This window comes from Lissotriton helveticus, chromosome 3_1, assembly GCF_964261635.1.
Source record: "Lissotriton helveticus chromosome 3_1, aLisHel1.1, whole genome shotgun sequence".
NCBI lineage: Eukaryota > Metazoa > Chordata > Amphibia > Caudata > Salamandridae > Lissotriton > Lissotriton helveticus.
The window spans coordinates 417,415,447-417,433,127 of NC_136061.1; the positions used below are offsets into that span (position 1 = coordinate 417,415,447).

Below are 17,681 nucleotides of genomic sequence, written 5' to 3' on the forward strand. Positions count from 1 at the left end.
CCGCACTAGTGATCAGCGCGTCCTATTTGTACCTGTGGGGGGCGTGGCCGACCGAGGGGGGCGTGTCTCGTGGCTTCCCTCAGCAGGGTAATGGCGCCAAGAAAACGAGCGTTTTTGGCTGGAGCAGCGCTCAAACAGCTGCTTGTTGGTGGTTTGGATGAATGCCAAGAGGTCAGTGCAAATATAAAATCACAGTATTACAATTTTAAAAAGTATTTAAAACACGAAGCAAAGCTCCCGGCTTTCCGCCTCAGGAGTAGTCTCAGTTTTGAGATAGTCCGCGCTAGTGATCAGCGCGTCCTATTTGTACCTGTGGGGGGCGTGGCCGACCGAGGGGGGCGTGTCTCGTGGCTTCCCTCAGCAGGGTAATGGCGCCAAGAAAACGAGCGTTTTTGGCTGGAGCAGCGCTCAAACAGCTGCTTGTTGGTGGTTTGGATGAATGCCAAGAGGTCAGTGCAAATATAAAATCACAGTATTACAATTTTAAAAAGTATTTAAAACACGAAGCAAAGCTCCCGGCTTCCGCCTCAGGAGTAGTCTCAGTTTTGAGATAGTCCGCACTAGTGATCAGCGCGTCCTATTTGTACCTGTGGGGGGCGTGGCCGACCGAGGGGGGCGTGTCTCGTGGCTTCCCTCAGCAGGGTAATGGCGCCAAGAAAACGAGCGTTTTTGGCTGGAGCAGCGCTCAAACAGCTGCTTGTTGGTGGTTTGGATGAATGCCAAGAGGTCAGTGCAAATATAAAATCACAGTATTACAATTACAATTTTAAAAAGTATTTAAAACACGAAGCAAAGCTCCCGGCTTTCCGCCTCAGGAGTAGTCTCAGTTTTGAGATAAGCCACTCCTATGGTAGGCCTCGACAATACTGGAGGCAGAGTGCTTGGTTTCATGTGAGAGGGTGCCCTAGCATGAGCTGAGCCCCTCTGCAGCTTTCGGAACCATCTCCTTATAGCTGTTATATGATATAGACATTCCATATACTCTTAAGTGCATTATAATCCTTGCGGTTATGCTAACTTTGGTTTGGCTTTATCAAAACATGTCATGTAAGGTGTCAAACACTTTGGAATACTACCCACCCCGCCAATTCTGGCGGCGGGGGTAGCATTCCACCCTTCTAGAGGCAAAAGACATGTATGTTACTGCTTTACCAGGTTAAAGTTAAACAGAGCCTCAGCATCACAAAATGGATGCTGCTGCCACAGACACGAGTCTGCCCACCTGGTGCTGGGGGAAACTCCAGCAAGGGCGGCCTGGACAATAGGTTTCCTGTCCAGGGAGGTGCCAGCACCACCCCAGACAGGGGTTATGTGTATTGGGGCAGGGAGGGCTGCATTCAGTGAATGCATCTAGACACTGCCTGTGGCACACAAGGTGCTCCATGCATAGCCCGGTTCAAACCATTTGCTCGGGCACTCCAGCCCCAGCTCTGGCGCGAAACTGGACATAGGGAAAGGGGTGTAACCACCCTCTTCTCAGGTCCACCCATAGGATGGACCTAGGCAGGTAATCCAGCCCCTTAGCTTAGTATAAGTATAGGAGCTGTGTCCCCAGGACTTTAGATTATCCTGGATCGAAACTTTGATACAGAACTCTTAGACCTTCGACATTCTATTCTGACTAGAAGACGGAAGACATCTCCCTTGTGGTCAAGGAGCGACCACCCTGTTCAAACAGGCACCAACAGCAACTTTGCCGGTCTGCAGTTTCAAGGCTCCCGCCGGAACCCGAAGACTCTGTGACTCAAGAACTGGACTTCCAGACTTCTCTGACCCCGACCCACATCCACAGCAAAGCTGAGACCCGTGGCGGGCACGAGAGACGTGGGACCGGACATCTTGGACATCTTGCATTTTGCTACCTGCACTCCTTTCCTGAAGCCTCAGTAAGTTGTGCATTGGGGTACGAGAAGCCCCAGCCCCGAGCATCATTTGACCTAAAGCCCAGGCCCCCACACTCCATGAGTGTCCCGTGGGCCCCGCCTTTACATTTGTGCTCGAAGTATCTTCCTGGCTCCTTGCCCGTTGGCTAGTGAGCCCCCTGAAGTCGCCATCTTGAATTTGACTTGCGATCCTGGTTGCTCCTGGCTCGCCCCAGCTTCCCTATAAAGGAGAAGCGCCACAGACCTTGCTGGTCTGCAACAGAGCCAATCTTGTCATCCTACCTGGGTTGCGGTTGCCAAGGCTTGTTGGGTCCACTCCGGATACCGACACACAGTCAACTAGATCCATCGTGGGACAGCTCGTATCCAGCTCCTGGTCAGCGTCGATGCCCCCTGGACATCGTGGCTGAAGAGACAAACTCACCTTCTTCACCTTCAAGCATGCAACATCGCCTGGTTCCTTCCTGGTCACTGGCTAGTGACCCAGACTCTGTCCCCTCTGTTTTCAGGTTCTTCACATCACCGATCCACCGATCCACCCTTGGATCCACCCGGACACTTTTCCTCTGGTCGCCTGCAGCACTTCTTTGCAAATCTCCATAGAAAACGACAACGAAACCCGACACGAAAAGGCACCTATGCACCCGGCTTCCCTGGGTGAGGTAACATGAGTACTTCGGTGCTCCCCTGGGTCTTGACTCTCAAAGTGTTCTAGTTTAAAAGGGTTCCATCCTAGTCCATCCGGAAGTGTCCTTAAACAGTAACTTTGTAACTTCTTCATTTGCCATTATAAGTCAATGGTAACTCGCGACTGTGTTTAGACACTGCATGCGTCTCCCGTGGGTCTCCTACTTCCTAACCTTAGGTCGTTTAGTGTAGCCCCAGCGATTCTACAGGCCCTAGGCCTGCTGTCTAACTCTCACGTGGTACTTATACCACTTTCTTAGTATATGGTTAGTGAGGCCCATAGGGCATAGCGTATACTGTGCAACTTATTGTGTATTAACTGTATGACTTGTATTGTATTTTTACCTCCGACCTCATAAAGAGTGCAGAGGGGTTGTGTTTAGATTAAATACATATATATTTGATATATACCTTGTGTGGTGTCCTTTAATTTGGTATTCAAGGGATTATACATGGTAAAACAACTTGCTTAACTCGCCTACAGATGTCTTAGCATATGACTGCTGGTCCATGCTACCACTCGGATAGCTTTCTATAAGGTTGACTTTACAACCATCATCAATAAGGGTCGATTAGACTGGTGCAAGGTGCCCACTAGAACTAGTGGACATCATATGCCAGGCTAACTTCTCACATGCGCCACCGGTCCACAAGTCCCATTGCCCCCACAAATCCAAGTAACAGCTCCTGGACCATGCCACAACTGGAGAACACACTCCTATGCACATCTGGGGCCATCGAAGCATTCATGTCTCCTCCCATTATCAAGACCCCTGGGAGAGCTCCATTGGTACCCCGCCAAGCTCCAGGAAAGTGTTTGTGTGCAATCTTGATGTATATAGAACAGAGGTTTAGTATTTGGCCCTCCCACATCTCCGTGAGTGCAACATATCTACCCAAGGGGACATGCCATTGGCACCCCGACAGGAAGAGGACCGAGTTTTTCACCAGAATTGCCAATCCCCTAGAACAGGAAGTGAATCCTACTTGAGCCAGAATAGTGAACCCAAATCTATTCATTGCCAGGCAGCATTTCCTTTAAGATGGGTTACTCGTAGCAGGACACATCCAGTGAATCTTATTGCTAAGGCAGGTGACATTCCATGTCATGGCTGTTAGGGCCATCACTGAATGTCCCGACATAGCTTGCCTAAGGTGGATCGGGTGTCCTCCTCCTGTGGCCCCTTCCTCCGTCTGTGTCTGGCTAACTTGCACGCATTGGTCCTGTGTCCCCAAAGCATTAACTGTAATTACAAAATTGCAACAAACCTCTGTGTAAATGCCTCCCTCCCAGTTACCCTGCACCGTAGGTCTGAATATACCCACTGCCCCAATTTACAGAGCACCTGTCACCCAGATATAAGTATCACCATAACTTGGGGTTGGCTAGTGCCGCCGTATCGAACCAGTTGGCGGATTCCTCCCCCCTGTGTGTCCATGCAACAGTTTGTGTCCTTCTGCAGCCCCGGTTATTAGGTCTGCACTTACATATATGTCAGAATAGTGTAAAATCCAGCATTCGTACAGCGGGCCAGTGTCTAGAGAACGTGTCTATGTCAGCCCAGCCCGAGCAAGGCCGAGCCCTCCTCCAGAACATGCGCATTCAAGGTCTGGGGGGGGAACTCCCGCAGTCACCTCATCGGGATCGGAGAGCGCACCATTCAGTGACACTGTTCTGTGACATCAGCCTCTTGTGTGCCGCGTGGGCCGCCCTCCCTGCGATCTCGTCGCAGCCTTCTCTCGTCGTCCTGTCCCTATGGCCTCTTTATCGCCCGGCCCGCTCTAGCCAGTCCCACACCACCTCCGGTGATGTAAAGAACCGTAACTTGCCGACCTTCAGCAACCGGAGCTTCGCCGGGAACAGCATCATGTGTTTAAGATTTTCTGCGTGGACTGTTCTCTTGAACTCCGTAAAAGTGTGCTTCTGTCTCTGCACCATTGGCGTGAAGTCTGGGGAAAACTGGATTGTGGTATTGTCGCAGGGGGAGTCCCCTTGGACACGGGCCGCCTGTAATATCACATCCCTATCCCTGTAGTTGAGGATTTTTGCTATAATTGTCTAGGAAGGGGCGCAAGGCTTTAGCGGCGGGATCGGTGCTCTGTGTGCTCTTTCAACTGTAAACAAAGTTGAGAGCCGTATGGGTTTCAGTTTCCTCCAAGAATAAGTCCACACTGGGCCCCTCCCAGCCCTCTGGAACCCTCATCACTCATATACTGTTACTATGGGCCCCCCCTCCTGGTCTTCAGCTTTGCCGCCATGAGTTTGTGGTGGTGAGTCAATAGTTGTAAATGTAGGTGTACTTATATAGCGCAAACCTGTCACCCAAAGGGCATCCTGGCGCTTGCTTAGGGAACCCGTCCTGGTATTCCCCTGTGAGAAACCCCGGCAGGGTGTCCACAAGGTGAAAGCCAGGCATCCCGCCGCGAGGGGCCGTAGTGGAGATTAAGCAAGCTATTGCCCAGAGTTGCAGAGTGTGACCCCGTGATTTGAGTAGGCACCGGAGCGAGAATTGTCGAGGCCGTGGAATTTTTGAGCCCGAGACCCGCCGAGGCGGGGAATCGCACCCTGGTCCACGGTCGATCTCAGCTTCTGGGTCTGCCGCCTCTAACCACTGAGCCACGCTTCTCCTAGTCCTTCTCCTAATAGTTGCACCGCTTTTTCCAACTGGCGTGTTGTGGTTTGAAGTGTGTTGTTATTCTTTTTCGCCACTGAGACCTTCTCCAACATCTTGCTGACATCCGGGCAGAGGAGACTCACGTCCATGGTCACTTTGTTCAACTTCAGCTCCAGCGTGCTTTTTAGATCAGCAATGGCCACCATGATGGCCCATAGCGAGGGCTCCGTGGAGACCTGTCCCTCCCTGGCCTCCACGCCTTTCTCCACCACTTGCTGTGGCAAAGCGTACTTGTCTATCTTATTAGATTGGGCCTGGGGCACCACCTTCAGTCTCTTTCTCATCTCGCTCACCTACCTGTGCTGTTGGGGTGACAGACTGAGCCTACGCTACCCTTCCTGCGCCCTTACTCCGTTCACAAAGTGGGAGTTGCCGTCTTCCAACCTCCTCTCCTCGCTGGGCAGTGTACGGGGAGTGGCATCAGCAGTCCTTCCCCAGCAGGTCGCACTTCCTTCCTGAACCTCGGGGGCCAGGCCCTCAATGTGGACGACGTCGTCGCTATGCTGCCCTCTACATCCAATTTAGATATTATGGGGTAAGAGAAGCAGCCACCGCGGAGCTTACAATTTACGCGGCCATCTTGGCTGGTGCCAAGCCACACCTGCCCCCACCCTGAGTGGAAAATTTAAGTGCACAGCAGCATCTTAGCCTAGCATTTGTATTAAAAATATATTATGAAATATTAAAAATTATAACAATGCAAATATTACATAATAATAATACCTAATGAGTGAGTCACATAACCATGTTAAGCTAACCACAGCATTTTACGGTTAGCTCTGCTTGCACACTTATTTGCAACAGGTATTGAATGGACAATGTTCTCAAGAGTTCAAATTGTATGGAAATGTTTGTTTTAATGGTGATTTAATTGTATACTTATATACTGAACACACAGGATCAGCATCTTTCACAGGTCTCACCCACACAAACGACAGTGTGTGCCACAATGCAGAGTATGTATTACCTTATGCCAGTGGTTCCCAAACTTTTTTGACCTGTGGCTCCCTTGACCTAATTGGCAGTTGGCCGTGGCTCCCCACCATTTTTTTACTGGCGCACACTTTGGGAACCACCGCAGTAGACCTTTGTACTCTCTACCATTCCTATGTGACTCTTAGGGGCAGATTTACAAGCCCCTTGCGCCGCTTTTATGCCACCGTTGCGTCACTTTTGTGACACATCAGGGCGCAAAAGTTGTGCCTTAGTGCGGGATATTTACAACGTGAGGCATCTCCCAGATGCGTCACGTTGTAAAGCCCTGCGCCAGAAGAGGCGTACCATCGCAGGGGGAGGCGTTCCGGCGCAGGAACGCCTCCCAAAAGTGGCTGAGTGAAATCTACAAGATTTCACTCAGTCACCCTGCGCCTGCTTGACGCAGGCGTAAGGATTGACGCAGCATTGTGCACATAGGGCCCCCCTGATCATTGCTGGAGCTGCGTCGCATTTGCGACGCAACTCCAGCAATGCGCCGCTTTTACGGCACAGATGCGTGACGCATCTGTGCCATTTTTGCGCCATGGTGCGCCGCATTGTAAATGCACGCATCAAGGGTGGCGGAGCTGCGACGTACAATTACTGGCGCATCCCTGCCGATATGCAGGGATGCGCCAGTAATTGTAAATCTGCGCCAAAGAGTTTATCCATTTGTATCTCTTCCTTGAGTGACTTTACAACCTGTACATTTGCAATTTATTTCTGTTTATATCTCTTCCCTGTGTGACTTTATAACTTGTACATTTGCAATTTTTTTCCGCTTGTATCTTTTATGTAACGCATGTAATCCTAATTCTTATGTAAAGCGCTCTGACACCTCACGCTAATGCTGCTTCCTTGCGAATAAAAACAATTGAGGACCCTTCCCTCAAAAAGTATTTGCCACAAATAAATATTTGTAAGCTATATTTTCAAATATCCGTTTCTTTGAACACTTGCTATCACACTTATTCAAGGCTGTCCACCTCTATTTGATATATCCAAACCGGAAGTAAGTGTACTAGCCCCTCTATAGAAATCCACCTCTGCAACTGTAATTATTAACACAACCTTTGCTGTTTTGACAGCTTTCTCCCACTCTATTTTCTGCCGTGCTGTCAGCCGCAAGAACGTGTTCAAAGCTATTTCTGCCTACAATGCAATTCCGATTTATGACACAAGACGCACCCGGCTGGAACTCCGAAGGTAATCATATACAGACGCCGCCACACTCCGCGAAAGGGAAAGTAAAATGGAAAGCACCAGAGCTTTGTGTAACTTGTATTTACCATCAACTAAAACACAATGCACAGGGTAAGAAGTTCATTCAGGAACAAAGACTACTGCTTAAACTCTGAAACAAACCATCCAGAAATGTCCACAGCACTCTCCATAACCGCACCGAGCTCTTAATTGAGCCATTTAAATGCAGAAGGCGAGGGCTGGGATCACGTTCAGCACAAAGGAGCCACATCCTGGGCGGCGGCGCGGCGCCCCTGGCTTCTCATCACGGCGCACCGGGGTGCCGCGGCGCACACTTTGGGAACCAAGGCCTTATTCAAACCACAAAGCTGGAAAGCATCCAAACTGATCTACTCAAATATCCATGGTGGTCTAGATTCCAATACTTCTCATTGTAAACTTCTCAACTTTAAAAACAATCCAGAGACAGTCTTAGCCAGAATAAATCCTAAAAATATTTTGAAGAGCTGAACCAGTATATGTAAAAAATAATCAAAGTGTTTTCCCATTGAAAACTCAGGACCTCATTAGGATGTCGGTCGGACCACCACAGACAGGCCGCCTGTGGCAGCCCAACCAAGATCCAGTAGAGAGGTCCGACCGCCGCAGATTAAGTAAGTCGGACTGCATCGGTCAGAGGGACCGACCAACACGGATCGTATTCCCTACAATAGGTGCAATGCCTGCTCAGGCACAACCGTAGGGATTACGATGTCCCTTTTTGGGCCACTGCACAGGCCGCAATGGAAAAAGCCATGATTCCAACCGCCTACATGGAAGTCGCATCATAATTTGGCAGATGGGACCGCCAACTACTTGTTGGCCGGTCCCATTCTCGCTATGCATCATAATCGGGCCCACAGTCACATTTTGCAAATATGATGTTTTTTGTAATTGCTCTTCAACATATAATTTAAATGAAACATGAGACATTTGTTTGCCCCATTAAGAAAGAAATCCCAAGTTCAATAAAGGTGAGTCCCAATAATTAACCCAGAGATGGTTGCAACAAGCCACATGTTGGCTCCAGATAAATAATCAGACATTTATTTTTAAACAAAATTAGACCTAGTCACCGGTGCTTGCTTTAGCAATCTAAATTTCAGGAGAAATGTGACTATTCTTTTACAACTGGCAACTGACAAAATGGGATTTAAATAGGTTTTCATCTTAATGTACTAAGATTCACAAGGAACAACCTTTGTTCAACATACATTACAAATATTTTCTTGAGGTTGAAATGCCCTTATTCCATAAATAACTACCATAAACGTAGTGCCTGAAAATAAGTTCCCCCATTTCCTCCAAAACCTTTACATTGCTGATTACACATCATGAGGGATCTATAAATTCTATTTACCCAGATAGATTCACCTTTAAAAAACTGAGTAAATTACTTCTTTCATTTGCATATTCTTTCGAACCTCAAAATGGACAACAATGGGGATGGTAGGATACTCGCTGTCTACAACATAGGTAGTGGTTTGTATGAGCACATTAATATTGGCAGTCTACTAATGGGAAGGACTCCCTATGTTTTCAAAGTGGGTAATTCAGTCTCTCACTATTTGGTGTTCCAGAGCCTATGCATTCCAGACCCTGATATGGCAAAGTGTGGAATCCAGGAGCTTACCATTTGTGTGTGATTGTTAAATAGTAATTATGAGATAAGTTAGCTTGTTGAAGCCAATAGGAGGAAGAACCTCTCTTCATCCACCACTCCTAAAATCTCATCAGGCAATCTAGAGGAATCTGGATGATGGTTATTTCCTTAGCATGTGACAAAACTTCCTTCCAGAAGATATGAAAGCACTCCCACACTTACCATATAAGAAGTAGGAGTCCTGAAGCCCACATCCTCTCCATCAAAGCCCTGATACATCATAGATTGTTCTAAATCTTACAGGTGTCAGATACCACTATAGCATTATTTTATATGCATTTTCAATATATCAAGAACACAGAGATGGTTTGGCAACCTTTTGTCAAATAAACAATCATGAACTCTTGGAGATCTTGAGCTGAAGTTCGGATGCACTACTTCTAGCATGTGTACGCCGTAGTGATATGTAATTTCCAAAGCTCTATAAAATTGGGTTATATCTAATTTAATATCTCTTTCAAAAAGGGATATTCACATTTTGATTCCCCATGTATGACCTCATTCTGTCGAGCCTCGTGAAAAAGGTATATCATTCTATATACATCTTTTGGCCCTAGTTGAGAATCATTTATGAACTGTTCTCTACAGAGACCTTTCAGACGATCTCTTATGTGCTTTTTCAAATAGGACTATTTCAAAGTCTAAATTGCCTAATATCATGGTCGGATGGGTAACTTGTGGCCTGTCGAGTTCTAATGACTTTTTTCAAATATGACAATGTGATCTTAGCAGCTAGGAACGTTGGCTCTTACGATGCTTGGAAAGTAGGCACAATAAATTGCCTATTGGCACTTTACATTCAACTTTTGCTCTAGCGTTTGCGGGAACTATGTCAAGGCAAATTACATTTGTGTTACCAAAAGGTATCTCTCCATCTCAGGGACTCCTTTGCATGCTGTCTTGTATAATGATGATTTGGCTATTCAGATTGGTTTGTTACCCAGATGAAATTCCAGACCATCATCTGGATAGTCTTCACCTTGTCTTTTGGAATTCTAAGTGGCAGGATCTGCATTACACATAGTAGTCTGGGCAAAAAGGAAAATGATACTGGCTTGTAGTGCTGTAGGTTCACCTGCTTTGCACACTCCTGCAATCAGTGTTAGATGTGGACATTGGAAATAGTTTTTCTCCAAAGTATAAGTTTTGCTTTCGAGGTGAAGAGTGATAATTTCCCAAGCCCAACAATGCACCAGGACAAAGACCCTATCTGAGATTGTTCTTACGCCTCTCCACCTCCAAATGACTGAAAGTAAATGGAGTAAAGTGAAGGAGAACAGAAGGTGTCTATAACTTATTAGTGTATATAATGTAGAACATCTGAGACAAAAGCTTGCATCTGGGGAGTTGGTAAAGACCATGCTAGTATACAGGTTACAAACCAATAATTACAGGTAAGTAACATTTTAAGTTTGTAGCATGTGCAGCTCTAGATCAGACGCTTTGCATAGATGGAAAAGCAGTGCTCTCTCCCAAAGTGGTGGTTTTCAAGCAGATTTTTGGAACAATGTTGTAAGGACAGTTTGGCATAACTGGTTGTCAGGAATCCTGGAGCTAGTGCTCTCCGGGGTTCGTGTCCAGTGTTGCAGGGAGGTGGTCACATTTCTCAGACTTCGCAACAGAAATTTGCTCTGGAACGGTCTTGTAGACTGTCAAATGAGGTATTAAGAAATGCCTGGTTTAAATAATTCCCTAACAAATATCTGGCTAAAACCTTCTCAGGAACTCTACATCAGGACGGCGTTTCGACCCAATTACCCAGAACCTATGAATGAGAAGCTGTACCTTCACAAAACAGTGAACACAGATTTGGCATGCTCTCAGGCAGAGAATCAAAACACCCAGATTGTATACCCTTGATTTGGGTTGTGTAAGGCTAAAGTCTTTCTTTGGCATTGATTACTCCTATCTGTGTTGTTTTTTTCAACCTTATGAAAATCAACCCTTTGGCAGGCAGTCTGGTTTTTTAAGCAGGATTACATTTGTAAACTGAATACATTGTTCTAAACGACCTCGTTCTCCATTTTTAAAGTTAGGCAGTCTCCAAAATCACTTATTTCGCAGTTCGTTGCATCATGATCTTCATTCACTGTAACAATGAATTAAATGTTGATAATGAACAATGAACAAAAGTTCAATGAAGAAGTATTGCTCTTCCCAGATATCTACTTAGTCTATTTAATGTAATAACTCCAGTCAGAGTTTGTCAGAGAAATACCCTGCACATCCGCAGTCAAACTCTACATACTTTTCTAATAGTGACACCAAAATGAAAGACGAACATTAAGTTGTTTATAGTAATTCAGCCCTCTTTCAGGTTGAACTGTTCACAAAAGAACTGAACAATGTGGAGGAGTAGCTATGCAGCTCCTCAATTTGTCATTCTGACTGTCCAAGAGTTTTTCTTTTGGAGGAAACCATTGTACCTGGCATGTCCTTTGACAGGTGGTCTACATTGTTGCTTGTGGAGAAGTGTGGCTCAATGGTTAGAGCGGCAGACCCTGATGCAGAGGTCTGGCCCGGGACCAGGGTTCAATTCCCGCCTCGGCGGCTCTTGGACTCAATCTCCCCGGACCTGATAATTCTCGCCTCGGTGCCTAGTCTAATCATGGGTCCCACTCTGTGACTCTGGGCAATAGCTTGCTTAATCTCCACAACGGCCCCAGCAGCGCTCGGAGGCCTGGCTTCACCTTGGGGGTGCCCAGGAGTGGACATTTCACATGGAAAAGCCAGGAAGGGTTCCACAGCGGTATGAGTGCAGCGCCAGGACGCCCCGTCGCGTGGGCAGCCGTGCGCTTTACAAATACAACACATTTACATTTACATTTGTTTACCAACAGAAATGCTAACTCTGTTGTACAACGGGGGTTCAATCAAGGGTGTCCTCCATAACAAAGTTACGTCATAAGAAATAGTTGGTGGGAGCGGATGAATAGTCTGGGTACAGTCTATTTTACTTGCACTCCAGAGGATATATTGCCAACTTGCTTTCACTGTTTACATCTGTGTAATCAATCATGACTGAGTCATCCAGTACCTCCTGAAAGCATGAGTCGTGTGCGCAAATATTGGTTGGGTACATAAAAAATGTGCTGCCCCTAGTTGGACTATCCCTCTATCTTTTTAGCCCATTAGGTTGTCTGGTCTTCCCTAAGATACAGTGCTCATACAAAGAAATCTGCCACCTTACCACGCATGCAATTACAACGCATGCAATTACAACGAGGTTATTACAACGACCGCTTTGTAGCAATGCATGCCATTACTCCACAAGTCGTAACAACGACTTGCTCTGGGGGGGGGGGGGCGCTGGATGTTGGAGTAGTATAATTTACTATTCCAACTACAGTCTGTGAAACATTAGGGAAGTTGTTGGATTTTAAATCCAACACCTTCTGACCCCTCCGCAAGTCATTGTTCTGACTTACGGAGTAATGGCATGCGTTGTTACAATGCGGTCATAACGACCGCGTTGTAATTGCATGCGGTGTTAACGATTCGGGGTAAAAGATGTTTACCAGTACAAAGTACTGTCTCCTAGTCCCAGTCCCAACCTGTGCTCCTGCACTACTCTCCTTTACCTCCTCCCTAGACAGAACTGTAGTTCCAAGCGTGTCTGATTATTATCTAACTTATATGTTTCAGGAAGATGCTCAAAACGTGGCTATTTGCCAAAGCCTACCCCTAGCTCTGGTTTTGCCTTTTTTGATTTTCTTTGGTTAGGCGCCTTGACGCCTTCGGGCTAAGTTTGCGCGTTTATAAATCGCATTTCATTTCATTCATGTAGCATAAACTATTGTCATTATTAACAAATAACGGTGGCCTTTGGCATCCACAAAGCTGCATATCTACAAAAAGAGATAGACTGTTTCCCCACGTGTCTCGTTCACATTTAAAAATACAAACTCTGTAATACCTCCTTTTTACATAACACTTCAGAGATAATATCACCTATTTCAGAGGGTTGGATTATTCTATTCCACAATACATTGGCTCTCCGTTTATTGAACCTGGAACAGAAACAGGAGCTTGCTCTTCCAGTATTCATACAAATGACCTTCTGGTTACACACAGATCTCTGCAATGGTCATTCAACTAATCTTTATGTTTCGTGCTATCTTAAGACCGGACATGTTGTCTCTAACAGTTCCAGGAGGGCTAGATTTATGTCAAATTATCAGGATAACTACTGAATATGTAACTAGGATAAAATAAAACTACACAAAGTGAATTTAAATGTATATAGGGATATCCCATGAATCTGGCATATGTCTAGCCCTCGTGCACCTACAGCTGATAACCCTGACATAACATTTCTTTAATCATCTCTACTTGTGATTTTGAAGTTACAACAGATGATCAAGTGAAATAGGCACATTAAGCAAGTAAAACATTGTGAGTGGCACTACCTCCAATACACGATGACACCAGGAACAGGGCCCTCTTCCACTCCTCTAATTGGACCCCACCCCTAGCTTTCCACTCATCTCTCCCTCATGACTCATCAAAGTGTTAGGATGAGTTCTCTATTGTGTGCTCAGGACCCGTGTCTGTCTGTGTGACCTATGCGTCCCTATATGCGTCCTGATTCTCCCCAGTCTGTGTTATACCCTCATGCATCTCAGCCCATATCTGGCAATCTTCCTCCACCTTTTCATCTGTCCACACTTCCCACATACATCGTTCCTCCGCAAGCACCCATTCTTCTCCATTCCTTATTCATTGACTCAGCATGGGGCACACTAGAGATAACCATTTTATAGCCACTCTTCGCAAGCACCAATCCCAGTAGTATTATTCCATGTTGCATTTTTCTATTTTAGAGACATGCAAAAAGGTTCAATAGGCAGTGTCTCAAGCAGTGCTCAAGTGTTATATGAGCGGCTCTCCGGAGTATGTGAAACACCGCTACTCAGTATACAAATAAGTGCAGGCAAAGCCATAACATATGCATAAAATCCGCCCCACTTGTACAACATCTACGGCATCTGTCAGACCTGTCCGGATATATTTTCGTCATTCTCACTGGCGAGAGGTATTCTCTGTGTAGGACATGAAAATAAGCCAGGTTGAAGCGAGCATTGCTAGAGACTCCCCTGACCAGTGCACACTCCCTCCCATTCCTTCTCCATTATGGGTTTCGCTATGTATGCCTCCCAATAACATCTCGCTGAGAGCTCTATTGTTTGCTTGACCTGTTTGAGGGCTGCGTAGTCGGGAAACCAAATGTCTGGAACAGCCCACATCCTGGACTGCTTGCAGCTGTGTGACACCTGTGGTGAATTCGGGAAATCCGTCCAGATTTCTCTGGCTGTTTTAGTTAATTTAGCAAATTTTGGGAACTGCCCTGGGCCTACCATAAAATATTCTTGTGCTTCCTGAAATGTAATACACCGGTCTCTTGGGTATAGATCTCCCAACGCTTCATACCCTTCCTCTCTCCACCGGGCCACGGTCATATGTCTGCGATGTCTGAACCCTGATCTAGTATAATGTTTCTTAAGAATTATATACAAAGGCAGCTTACTTTTTAGGGCGTTATTTATGAGAACCATTATCCAAAGAGATCAGTACAAAACAGGATGATAGGACATTCATTGGTACTCAGTATTTGGCTCAGGACCACATTTTAAAATCTGCATCACTGCAGAGAAAATCATCTCTTCCGGGACAATGTACACTGGGAAATATATTCTCTACATCTGGTACATTTCTTAAAAGAGGAGTAGATAAAAACACAAATCCTACTGTTAAGTCCTACCTGCTTTAGTTGACAGATCTTCGCAGGTGTCTTCGTCCAATGCTATGAGTCTGAAAAAAAAAAGAAAAACATCTGAGCATGTGGCAGTATACCATCAGAATGGAAGATGGCAAAGTTCACCTAACAATCAGTAGATCAGTATCAAATGTATCTGATTGAAGTAACCATATGCAACACACATATGTGTCTCATCTAGAATGTTTTTATAATAGGGATTTTCAGTGGCTAGAACTGGGCAAAATGTGCTGTCAACAGAAGCAAATTCCATGGAGAATCCTCCTTTCTGGAGAACAGCTTCTGCTTTCATGCTTTCAATGGGAGATGTCCTGCAGCATGCCAGGGACTGTTGATAGATGCCAGACTTCTCTACAATAAAGGCAGTCCACACCACATCTGTTCTGATTGGCTTTTAACAGCCAGTCAAAATACCTCTGGGACCATTTCTAATTAATTGTAATCAGAATAGGTTCACAGACTGCCAAGAGATGCTGGCGGGCTTATGAGTTGTGGTAAGTTTGTGTCAGCTAATTTCATTGCGAAAAATTGTCCAAGGAAGTGCAGGATACTCGCAGATATTTTGAGTAACTGTCCCCAGCCAATTATAATTTTTATAGCAAAGAGGACCTATTTGGACTGGCTGTAAGGGTCAAAGTAATCTGATTGACTCATCCTTACAATCAATCACAATTGGCCCTGAAATTGAGACCATTCGGATTGCTTAGGGCATTCTTAAGGAAAATACCCAGCAAAATAGCATTTTGGCCTTCTGACTGTCTCCCAAGAACTAATAGCTAATAAAGATGAGACGAGGAAAGATAAATCTAAAAGAAAAGACCTTTCTTAAGGAGGAGTGAATTCCAAATCTGTAGAACCAAAAATAGTCCCTTGCAGCAATCAAAGCGCTAAAGAAAAAGTTACTTATCTTTCGTAACAATGTATCTGGTAGAGACATAGTCCAGCTGCAGATTCCTTAACTTGTGAATTCTCCCCAGGTGTCAGATTGGATCAGGAAATGTTTTCTCAGCAGTACCTCTCCGTGCCAAGGGGGGCGCTCTCTGGGGGTGGAGGCACATGGATCCGTACGACGTCCGCTCCAGGTATGACGTCAGTGGAGCCATATAAGTCCCCTCCAGTGCGTTGTCGTCAGTTTCTTCTTTTTCCACGTTGCACACAGTTTCGAAGTAGCATATCTCTAGCTGTTTTTCAGCCTGCTGTGACAAACCTTTCTCGTCTGAAACAGTGTGCAAAATTCCTATGCTCTCTTGGTTTAAGTCCTGTGGGTCCTGTGCTCGCCAGATGTCGGGTACTTACCCACAAGTATGTGGTGCTTGGGCGAGCATCATGACGCCGACGAGTGTGACGCCTGCCAGCGGTTGATGCGGAAGGTGCTGCGGCGCATGAAACGTCTGACGGCACGTTTGTCACAGGCTTCCAGCTCCTCACGGCATCGGTCATCCTCCCGGTCCAGGGGTCGTTCCCATGACTGCCACTCTTTACCCCGTGGTCACTGGCAGCGGTCCTAGTCTCCGGCTACAACTCATGGTAAGCGATGTCATAAGAGCAGTATGTGAACTTATTCTGATTACAATCAATTAGAAAGTCAGAAGTACCGCTAAGAAAAGAATTCCGGATCCAGTCTGACGCCCGGGGAGAATTCACAAATTAAGGAATCTGCAGCTAGATGTCTCTATCAGATAAGACATCCAGGATGCAGAGTTTCTAACAGGCTTTCAAAAGAAAAGTGAAAGGAGGAACTTTTAACTGGAGTGAAAAATTAAATAAATATATATATATATATATCTCCCAGGCAAAACAATGCCCTTAGAGCAATAAAAAGGGCCTTGACCTGAATACTCTGATGCACGGGGAGCCAGTGCAGCCTTTAGGAGTACCTCTAAAAAACCAAATCAAATTTCTGTGAGGCAACAATCAGGTTAATAGCCATATTCTGAGTACACTGGAATCTTTAAATGACAGTGGCGACAAGGCCTAAGTAGCAATACTTCGCATAATATGGTACGGACCGGATTCCTGCTCTGACTACAAGTGCTCTAAGATCTTTCTTCAACTCAAACTTCTCATCAAAGAAAAAGCCTAAGCTCCTAAACATGAACTAAGAAGAGGGTAAGAACTCATCCCAAATGGTCAGGCAGAAGGAGTTCACAGATTATCCTGGCAGAGAATCAGCACCTCTGTCGTGATGGGATGGAGGTTCAGGAGGTTGGTACTCATCCAAGCCTTGATTACAGACAGGTATGCTAGGGAAAACGCCTGGAACTCAGAAGGGGGTCTACTGAATCCAAGGATCAGATGAGTGTTGTCATTGTAAGACACTCAAGTATGTGCTCGTGCACAGCCTCTGGTTTTAACTGCGTTAAATAAAGGTAGTTATAGCTTGATGTGCTCCTGGGGTATCGCTAATTGATCCAGAGCGTAATTTATAAACTAAATCGATAGTTCAATCCACATTGGGTTGAATCACCCTGCGCACAATCTGAACCTCTATGTGATAGAGGGTTTCAAATTTATGCGATATGTTGAAAAAATACGGTAGTCGATGTTTTTAAACCAATATGTTTTCTTTATATATAATAACTTCAATTCAATCCATTAATATGTAGTATTCATATCTCATCAAGATCCTTTTACATTTCCAAAATCCAATGCATTTCGGGAGGGGTGGCCTTCGTCAGGGATCACTCTAAAGTTAAGCAAAAATGCCATGAAGAATCAAAGAAACCATAATGCCATTCATGAAATGTGATATTGACTAGGTAATCATAACATACAATCTT

The 17,681-nt window shown here is 45.6% G+C and overlaps 1 protein-coding gene across 3 annotated transcripts in view; it reads right to left on the bottom strand.

Moving 5' to 3' along the window:
* Positions 1-17,681, bottom strand: part of ICA1L (islet cell autoantigen 1 like) — a 399,387-nt gene that overhangs the window by 140,735 nt on the left and 240,971 nt on the right. For 2 of the 3 annotated variants that reach the window (XM_078680241.1, XM_078680240.1), the window contains 2 exons: positions 14,887-14,936; positions 11,140-11,214 (listed from right to left, as the gene is read on the bottom strand). In XM_078680241.1, coding sequence (XP_078536367.1) covers positions 11,140-11,214; positions 14,887-14,936 — 125 coding nt within the window. The remainder of the gene's footprint in view (positions 1-11,139; positions 11,215-14,886; positions 14,937-17,681) is intronic. The other variant, XM_078680242.1, reaches the window with a different exon arrangement.